The sequence below is a fragment of the Aspergillus pseudonomiae genome (assembly GCF_009193645.1).
Source record: "Aspergillus pseudonomiae strain CBS 119388 unplaced genomic scaffold BDV37scaffold_44, whole genome shotgun sequence".
Taxonomy (NCBI): domain Eukaryota; kingdom Fungi; phylum Ascomycota; class Eurotiomycetes; order Eurotiales; family Aspergillaceae; genus Aspergillus; species Aspergillus pseudonomiae.
Genome location: NW_022476036.1, coordinates 243097 through 252973, shown reverse-complemented (window position 1 = coordinate 252973; position 9877 = coordinate 243097). Strand labels below are relative to the sequence as shown.

Genomic DNA, 9877 nt, shown 5'->3' with positions numbered 1-9877 from the left:
AAAAAAAAAAAGCAAGGAAAAAAAGATAAGGCGCAATCTAAGGATAGCCTTGAAACAAAGGCTTCACACGGCCACCTCGTGTCGATACCTGAGGCTGAGCGAATCAGACTGATAAAGTTCGTGAACTGGACCTCCCTCGTCACACATATGTTAACACAAATGACGAGTAGGCCAATCGGGGTGCCGCGAGATATACAGTCTAAGGACTAGCCTGGGACGCCTTGTACGCAATTGCAGGGTTTAGCTTGTCTTATTTCGTTCAGCGATTCGGAGCATAAGCGAATGATATGCAAGCTGCGCTTCTGCCGAACACTCTCTAAACCGTTTGAGTCAACGGGCTGACAGCCCTTGCTAACGGAACTGCCGAGTCTTGGATTTGGCCCCCATTTGGCATGCTCAAAATAGGAGGTATCGCCGTACTTCCAAGGTTATCGAAGCATGGCAGCTGAACGGGCTCTGGCCGCTCTGCAGGCTGCCGAACCGCCATCCTCGAATGCAACATCCACTAATTCCATACTGGAGTAAGCGCATAATAAAGCCCTTGTAATATGAGTGGCAAATAATAAAAGGTGCATATGCAGGGAAATGAGTGCGCTGCTCCCAATGTAAGAACACGGCCGACGATGAGATGTTGGCCAGTCTTGTCAGGCTGGGCTAGCCGACAGACCCAGACCTGAACGACTCTCAGGAGGCTGTGCAATTCTGCAAGCATTGGAGTTGGTCTAGTAGAGCTAAAAAACGCAAAAAAACAAAGTAGAGACTGCTGTTATTGGGCGATAATTCAACACTAAACTAATTAGTATAGCGATAAGCGATGGGATGTCGAAAGTGACACTTGAGTTAATTCTGGGTTTCCCCACTCGAGGAAACCCACATGGGCCTTCAGAAGAACCTTAGGCCAAGGCGAAGGAATCGCTGAGGCTGAGCGAAGGTTATCTTACTGGCCAATTGCCTGGGTCGCGCTGGACACAGACCAAAAGCATCCCAAACCCGTGATTCAGCACGTGGTACGGAGTACTCCGTAGTTATGTTGTAATCCTTCTTGCTGTACCCCTTGAGTCTTACAGAATATATATAAAAGATTTATAAATGGGTATGTATGCATACATCAAGACAACACTCCTTGCAATATCCAGTAACCTAATCTCTTTCCTGCCGGTCATCGCACCATGATTAACGCCATGAACAAAGGAATGGAAGACATGTAATAAACCGCAAACCAATCGGAAAAGGAAGATGTAGAATTAAAAGAAGACAAAGTGAATAGAAAAAAGGAGAAACATAAGAGCGTCGAAGGTATTCTGAGGGTAGGCAATAGACGCGAGAACAGGAGCGCTGTTACGCTATACGGATAGCGCCTCTGGGTCTGCTCCAGCCGTCCACGAATACATTATACATGACGAAGGTCTCTCTTAGTGCCTGCGTGTGCGACCGGAGTAGTAAGAGCTACCGTGCTGGAAGTATGGGTGCATGCAAGCCTGCTTGGCAGAGATACGCCGTGCTGGATCGTATTCGAGGAGGGCGTCCAGGAGATCAAGGCCATCTTCTTCTAAGCCAGGAACGAGTGTGCGGGTTTCTTCACGCTTCCACTTGGGGAAGGTCGGCTTATAGTCGGGGAAGGAGGTGACGCCAGGCCAGGCAATTTCGTCCGGTGTACCAAGGAGTCTGTGTAGAGAAAGCAGTCAGAGATCGTGACGTCCTTTCTTTCTTACGCTCTTCATCATTCGTCCTCGACAAGTAGGTCAACGTACCGGAAAATCTTGAAGATTTCATCGATTTCGGAGTCTCCAGGGAAAAGAGGCTTTCGAGTGCACATCTCTGCAAAGATAGCTCCACAAGACCACATGTCAACACCAGTGGAGTACTGGCGTCCACCCAGGAGGATTTCGGGAGAGCGATACCACAGTGTCACAACCTAAGATTGAAGGATCAATACCAATGTAGAATAAGGGCAATTAGTTTCAGTATAAATACCTCGTGTGTGTATGTTCTCAAAGGAACACCAAATGCTCTTGCCAGTCCAAAGTCTGCCAATTTCAGGTTGCCGTCACGGTCGATCAAGAGGTTCTGAGGCTTGAGATCCCGATGCAAGATACGGTGGCTGTGGCAATAGCGAATTCCCTCAATCAATTGAGCCATGAATTTCTTGACCATCGCATCTCCCAGCCCCATACTTTTGCTTAGTGCAGAGCCATCCGGGAGTGCTTTACCACGTCCACCTTCGCTTACAGGCAGGGCCTCCATATATTTCTTAAGGTCCAGGTCCAGGAATTCAAAAACGAGGTATAACTTGTGGCCATCTGCATGGACAATATTGAGGAGTCGTACAATGTTGGGATCGCTCATTTCCTTCAGCAAGGAGATCTCACGGATGGCCGTGCTTGGAACGCCTTCATCTTCTGCCTCTAACCGAATCTTTTTCAAGGCGACAATGCGGTTAGGATGTGTGAGCTCACGGGCCTTGTAAACAACACCGTAGGTTCCTAGAGAGAGGTACACGAGTCAGCCACTGAAAGAGCCTCAATTATAAAGGGTGGTCAAGGGTTGCAAAGCCTAGGGCCATTCTTCGGAACCATACCCTCTCCGATTTTCTCGATCTTCTGGTAGTTCTCCATGATGACTACGTGGTATCCGAAAGATAGCGCTACAGACTTTGTTCAGGCGAAGGATCTTAAGTTGATTGTCTCTCCTGAGCCACCGGAGCGCGGGGCAGTAAGCAGAAATGTACTGCAAAACGACAGCGTTGTGTTGCCCAGGGAAGAAGCGAGAAGCACAACAATAAACGGGGTTTTCTGGTTGGCGTCAAGTAGCTGCGCGTCGGTTGAAGGGATAGTAGTCAGCAACTACGATAAATGCAGACTGATCGCAGCTAAGCTCCAATCTCGAGCTTTCAAAGGTTTTGACTAGCCAGTTCCGAAAAACCTGCGTTGTCGAATCGATGGGTCACTTCAATGGAGTCTTTTCATGCCCGTTCTGTGGTGGGGAGCAAAGGCGGTCAAAATGATATCAACAACAGTAAACAAAACCCGCGTTTGAAGGCGGTGAGTACCTGACACCACTTTTTTTCATTTTTATCTTTTTTTTTTTTTGTCCCTCTTTTTTTTTTTGAGTTTTGTTCTAGATGTAGATAAAATCATTCCCAGACAAACAAGAATTCCTCATATCTTCTAATAGACACCGAGATTTCACATGTGTAATTATCGGTAGCAAGTCGAGGATATACGTGGCTTTGATATAGTCCGCACTAATATACTGGGACTAATGTTAAATGCAGTGAACTGATTCACCGAGTATTATACTGCATATAACGCCCGGTATGTCTCGCATTAAAGAACTCAATGCTCATGAACGCCCACCAGAGGCCATTCGTCACCGCTATAAAGAAATCCAAAAAGCTACGCTATCGGATATAGATTTGGATCATCAAATTATTGATCTCCAAGGTCTAAACCCCGATAAGCTTCCGAGCGACATATCTCTCGCACAATGGATGCCAGGTGCGCATGTGCAGCCAGTGTTCCACCAGCTTGTCCGTGCACACGGAGAAAGTCAAAAGGACGAAGATACTCTTATTAAAGATATTCCAGTATATACACATCAGTCCGTTTCTGGTCAGCATAATGCCCTAATGCCATTGTCAAATCATAGCAGAATCAGCTCCTAACACGCGGTAGGTTTGCAAATGATCCCGTCGTTGATCCCTCCGGCGGTACAAGTAGAGCTGTTGTCTCGTTTATTACATAGGGACTTGTCTAACAAGGAGCATCGAACAAACCTTCATCTACACTACAACATCATCTACCCAGGCGAAACGGAACATGCTCCCATTGAGCGTGGCATGTCGACGTCCTCGGCGGGTAATGGCTCAGAAGGCAATGGCATCCTGTCATTCTTCGAAGACGATCCGGCTCGTGTGGTCTACCCGAAGGATCCAGAAATTCACAAGCCATTGACTGTTCAACAAATCCTAAATAAGAAGCTCCGATGGGCAACCCTGGGCGGCCAATATAATTGGACTACCAAAGAGTATCCGGCGGAGCGCCCGCCAGCATTTCCAGAAGATGTTGCAAGTGTTTTACATGCGGCATTTCCACAGACAGAAGCACAGGCAGCCATTCTGAATCTCTACTCGCCAGGAGATACGCTGAGCCCTCATCGGGATGTGAGTGAAGAGTGTGATGTCGGTTTAATCAGTGTCAGTTTTGGCTGTGATGGCCTGTTCCTCATCAGTCATGATGATGGGAAGGGCTGTGAAATTGTTCGACTTCGCTCTGGAGATGCTGTGTATATGGACGGCACGTCACGTTTTGCATGGCATGCTGTACCCAAGATCGTCCCTGGAACATGCCCGGAATGGCTGGCTGATTGGCCATTGTGCGCTGTTGACGATACAGACACTTCAAAATACGACAAGTGGAAGGGTTGGATGTCAGGCAAAAGAGTCAATCTGAACGTTCGACAAATGGCGGTCACAAATACACACACTTGAACTATTATCACGAATTGATGCAGACACAAGGAAAAGATGAAGCATGGTCTCATATTAGCACAAAGATGCCCAAAACGGAATTAGAGTTAACACAGAAGTTTCTACTGTAGATATTCAGGAGGTTATTTACTCGATACGCACATATGAATCGATCCACTTTTGTATCAAGCATTGACTTCTGTCTTTCGGTAGCACTATAAATCCTTCTCTACTCAGCATTCTCGAACAGCATATAGAGAGACTACGAAAATGCGAAGCCCAGATGGCTATGTTAGTAGATAACTGGCTGTGGATGGTTGCTGTGAAAGCTTTGCCATGTTTATAGAACGACTTGGTAGAGCATAGCTGAGGCGGCAGACGCAAGTCAATAATAGTATATACCGTTTGAAAAAGAGCATTGAAATATTGTAGAATGAACAGTTATATGTATGTTGTATCAATATGTCAACACGACAAGAGACTGTTAGCTGAGAATTATTCATTATGGAGAAAAACTATTGACTGAAAACCATAGAAAACATAATCGAAGAATCTATAAGACCAGATTAAACATAAAGGTAAGTCTATGCTCCCGAATCCAAGCTCTGCGCCTCACACATCTTTGCATAAATACCACCCTTTTCAACCAACTCACCATGCCTACCACACTCAGCAATCCGGCCACCCAAAAACACGAATATACAGTCTGCCTCCCGAACCGTCGAAAGCCGATGAGCGACAGCAACTGTTATTCTCTCCCCACTTGTCGCAGCCTGCATCAATGCTCCCTGCACAACTTTCTCCGACTCTGTATCGAGCGCACTTGTCGCCTCATCTAAGAGTATTACCCGAGGATTCCTGATCAAGGCTCTTGCAATCGCAACTCTCTGTCGTTGTCCACCAGAAAGCTGGCTACCACTCGTTCCACAGGGCGTCTGGAGTCCGTCCGGCAACGAGCAAATAAAGTCCCATACATTTGCTGCCCGGCAAGCATTTTCGACCTCGGAGCTTGGAGCACTAGCTGATTCCGATGGTGCAATGTCCAGCCCATATGAGATATTCTCTAATATGGTTCCCGGAAATAATGTTGGCTCCTGTTGCACAAGAGCGACCTGCTGTCGGTATAAAATTGGATTCATGCTGTTAAGCGGGGATGAATCAACTCTGATGGTGCCTTGCGTTGGGTCGTAGAAGCGTTCTAACAGCGAAATCATCGTACTTTTCCCGCAGCCGGAGGCTCCTACTAGAGCTACAAATTGGCCTTTCCGAATCTGAGATGTCAAAACAATGTTAGTTCTGTGTGATGGTAATAGCACTGGAAGAAAAGAAGTGAAAGACTCCAAACGTACGTTAAAAGACACACCCTTCAGAATACGGGTTTCTGGTGCTAGAGGGTAGGAAAACTGGATATCTTGGAAATCAATCGCCTGGCATTGGTTTGAGGGTCCGTTGCCGCGGTTTTCTTTTGTTTCTTGGATCATGGGGGAGAGATTTGTTAACCAGAAATAGTAGTTTGCCGCTTCATTTGCCTTCGTGAAACTGCTCGAGAAGCTGAAGAGTTGGCCAGCACCTTGGCCAGAGAAGTATACACCCATGAAAGAGACGATGAACTGGTAAAACGTGATGTCTCCGTCATGGATCAACTTGGAACCCCACCTGGAATTATGGTCAGTCTAAGACTCATACCTATAAGAGTACTGCAGACAAAAGAAGAAGGGGTGTAAGGAAAAAACATACCAAAATCCTAATGCAAGGATAAAATACTCAATGGACTGAGTTAGGGAGAACCACACCATCATATTGAACAGAGGGCGGGTCGATGTTTGTATCGCCCGATCTAACTCATTGGTGTATCTCTTCAAGATATTCTCCTCCATAGCGAGCGAGGAGACTGTTCGGATAGAAAGCACCGCCTCCGAAGCCAGCGAAGCACTCTGAGAGAACCTCTTTCCCATATCCGTATCCATCTTGGTTTCAAGGCGGATACGTGCATAGCCTGCTATTAACATAGGCGGTAACCCGACAAAAACGCCCATTACACCTAGCTTCCAGGCTATAGCTAACGAGAGTATGCTAGACGCAAGTACATTGATTGCCGAGAGAAAGACAAGGGCAATGTTAAAGCCCATGAGCTCTAAAATCGCTTGTGGATGCGAGTCAAGCCGACTTGTTAATGCACCAACGGTGTTTTCAGGTCGGTCAAAAAACCGGAGGTCTTGTTTGAGCATGGAGTCCAGGAGGTCGTGGCGGAAGATCTTATTGAAAGTCTGATGGTTTGAGTTAATGAGAAGGCCATGTTCCAGGCAGATGATGCCGTACCTGTGCGATAATGTTTGTAGCCCAGCCTAGACCGAAGTAAACAATGATACAACCGAGCGCCATGACAAAATACATCAGGGCAATGAAGTTGCCACGCTCAACCATATTCGGCGCTGAGAATATGTCCATAACATTAGCTAGGAGTAGCGCTTGCCCGGGATAAATGGCAGCTAAAAGAGAGTTAGCCAATCCAATGGACAATAGTCGAATTATCATATTTTACCTCCTGCCACGCAACAGACTATAGTGAGGAAGTACCAGAGTCTCAGCTTGGGTGTAGCAATGACCAATTTGGCTATACTGCGAAGAATGCCGCTTCGTTTGTATAGTCCAAAGTCTTCGCGACGCTGGAGCATTGTCAGCTGCCGTGCCTCGGCCGTTTGATACCGAGCAAGAGACTGGACCGGCTCGGCCTCTTTATTAGGTGTCTCTTCGTCTTCAGTGCTTTGCTCCTCATCATCTGCCGATCGTGTTGTTGATAGATCTTGTGCCTTGACTAGACTCGCGTATGCACCACCCCTGGCAACTAGCTCGCTATGTTGACCTTGCTCGACAATTCTCCCTTTTGACATCACGACGATGTTGTCCGCATTGCGGATAGTTGCCAATTTGTGCGCAATCACTATAGTCGTTCTGTTCTTGGAAGCACGATCTAAAGCCTGCTGTACTATACCTTCGGCATGTGGATCTAAAGCGCTAGTAGCTTCATCCAAGAGGAGGATCTTTGGCTCAGAGATAATGCTGCGTGCAATGGCAATTCTTTGTTTCTGCCCTCCCGATAAAAGACCTCCTCTTTCACCAATTGGCGAATCGTAGCCATTCGGGAGGTTCATAATGAAGTCATGTGCAAATGCAAGTTTAGCTGCGTCTTCCACGCGTTTGCGCTGTTCTTCATATGGAGCGGCCTCCCATGGTGTACCGATAAGGCCATTCGCAATGTTGTCGAAAACGCTTCCGTTGAAGAGGACCGGTTCCTTACTAGTATTAGCCGTGTGTTGAATTTTTTTAATGCATGAGGCTGCTAGTCACCTGTTGCACAAGGCGGACGTTTGTGCGAAGCCATTTTATATTCAACTGCTCGATATCTCGCCCATCCAACTTTATTGAACCAGCCAACGGCTTATACCATCGCTCTAGAAGCCCAACGATTGTACTTTTTCCAGACCCACTAGCACCCTTGTTTTGCCATATGGGTTAGCACGCTCCCGGTTCGTATATGAAGAGAAGATGGGCAACTCACGACAAGGGCGGTGACCTTCCCTGCCGGGACATGAAGGGAGAAGTCCCCTAACACACAAACGTTTGGACGGCTAGGGTAATTGAAGGTAATATGGTCAATGTCTATCACACCACATGTATCTTGCGGCTTGTCCCCGGACGCGTCGAGCGGATTGATCTCAGATTTCCTGTCAATTAAGGTAAATAACTCTGCAGCTGCGCTAGCTGCACGTGTGAATGTTACTGTATGAGGCGCGATGGACGTAATGGTGCTGGCCGCAATAACCACGGAGAAAAGGACACTTTCGTGTGTTAACAGAGGATCATAGAATGCTTGTTTGACCAAAGCTAAGAGAGAGAAAGTCTGACATACGTGAAGACGGTACCAATGTCCGGGATATCACCTCGGGCGAGCATATGAATGCCTTGCCAAAATGCTAAACCCATTCCAGCATATATGATAAAGTATTCGGACCCGAACATGACGCCATAAACTGGATTCTTCTTCATCCCAATTTCAAACACACTTTGTAAGTATTGTTCATACTTGTGGATAATCCTGGGTCGAAGGCTGAACGCGTGGACAGCTCGAACACCGCTGAGAATATTTTCAGCATATGAAGCTGCCTGCGCGTTGACTTTAAGAATGTTTGTCTCGTATCCAGCATCAACGAACGAAAACCCCCCACCAACGACAAGCAGAGCCGGAACGATGCAGCAGATGATCAATGTCAGCTTCCAATGGCTGACAAATGCAATAATGAAAGCTGCTATGAACGTTGCAATTGCTTGGATGAAGATTCCTAGTTTCTCTGAAATTCCAGAATGGATTAACTTGCCATTGGATGTGGCTTGCGTTGATATTGAGCCGCTAGTACCTTGATCGAAGTACCCTGTTTCTTGACTGAAGGCCGCGCGAAGGTATTTGTATCGAATGTTTCTGGTCAAGTGGTAGGCTACGTATGTGAGGAGCGATGAGTAAATGTAGGTACAACCTAGCCTGGCTATTCCGATGTAGACAAAGTATAAGCTGTAAACGAACGGCATATGTTAGCTCTGGGTAAGAGAAGCCTCTTCCTATCAGGGGTGTAGAGTCTCACGAGAATTTGCTGACTTGTGACATAAAATTGTCTGGAAAACTAGTGCCTATGGTGGAACCACTGAGAAGTGTCATGAACTTGCCCAACACGAGGTTCACCATGGCTAAGGCGACGCCAGAGCCAATCGAAGCAAGCAAGCTGATCAACCCGAGGACATAGTCGATGGGTCGGCCGAATGTAAAGACTCTCTATAAATCGTGTTCAGTCAAGACAAGCGTGACCATTAATGAGGAAGTGCTCATATCATACCAGAAAACTTTTGAATGTGGAATGATTCTGTATGTCTTCATGTCGACTTTGATCATCTTTGTCTGAAGATTTCGAGGAACCAGCAGCTGGTTTCTCCATTACTGACGGATTTGTCAAGGCTGGACAAACACCGGTAGTTATATAATAGAATAGACAAGGACACGTTTTATAAGCGCACAACCATACTAGTAAATGGAAAGGAGTTCCTGTGAATTTCTTATGTACAAACTACTAACATTCCAGGGGCTGTCTAGATTTATATATGTCGGTATGATTCAGATCCACGCAGTCATCTTCAGCTGTGACACTAAACATCCATGGATAGATAACGTATTTGCCCGATCAGAAAGCCAAAAGAAATGGCCAAAGTGGAGGAACAAGGGGTGTCCCCTACCAATTGTCGTATCCAACCGAGAAGGTACTACAGTGGCTGAATTGGCATGTGCTCACAATGGTAAGATTCTACAGCACATCTTCTCTCAAAATAACATTATTAGGCCGTTAGACGGACTTGCGGGATGCC

The 9877-nt window shown here is 46.6% G+C and overlaps 3 protein-coding genes across 3 annotated transcripts; 1 reads left to right on the top strand and 2 right to left on the bottom strand.

The window, feature by feature from the left end:
- Positions 1 to 1090: 1090 nt before the first annotated feature.
- nimX (cyclin-dependent serine/threonine-protein kinase CDC28) lies at positions 1091 to 2969 on the bottom strand. The gene is made up of 4 exons (XM_032078975.1): positions 2579 to 2969; positions 1975 to 2483; positions 1752 to 1915; positions 1091 to 1665 (listed from the first exon to the last, which is right to left on the bottom strand). Exons 1-4 carry the CDS (start codon positions 2613 to 2615, stop codon positions 1413 to 1415), a joined length of 963 nt encoding a protein of 320 aa, XP_031940364.1. The 5' UTR covers positions 2616 to 2969; the 3' UTR covers positions 1091 to 1412.
- A 171-nt stretch (positions 2970 to 3140) lies between these two features.
- alkB (oxidoreductase, 2OG-Fe(II) oxygenase family) lies at positions 3141 to 4659 on the top strand. Its single transcript, XM_032082304.1, has 2 exons — positions 3141 to 3611; positions 3675 to 4659. Exons 1-2 carry the CDS (start codon positions 3317 to 3319, stop codon positions 4487 to 4489), a joined length of 1110 nt encoding a protein of 369 aa, XP_031940363.1. The 5' UTR covers positions 3141 to 3316; the 3' UTR covers positions 4490 to 4659.
- Positions 4660 to 4934: 275 nt separating this feature from the next.
- On the bottom strand, positions 4935 to 9667 carry BDV37DRAFT_251444 (ABC transporter ATP-binding protein). Its single transcript, XM_032082303.1, has 10 exons — positions 9355 to 9667; positions 9106 to 9293; positions 8379 to 9035; positions 8028 to 8307; positions 7817 to 7963; positions 7011 to 7761; positions 6788 to 6957; positions 6206 to 6735; positions 5818 to 6124; positions 4935 to 5739 (listed from the first exon to the last, which is right to left on the bottom strand). Exons 1-10 carry the CDS (start codon positions 9451 to 9453, stop codon positions 5053 to 5055), a joined length of 3816 nt encoding a protein of 1271 aa, XP_031940362.1. The 5' UTR covers positions 9454 to 9667; the 3' UTR covers positions 4935 to 5052.
- Positions 9668 to 9877: the final 210 nt, after the last annotated feature.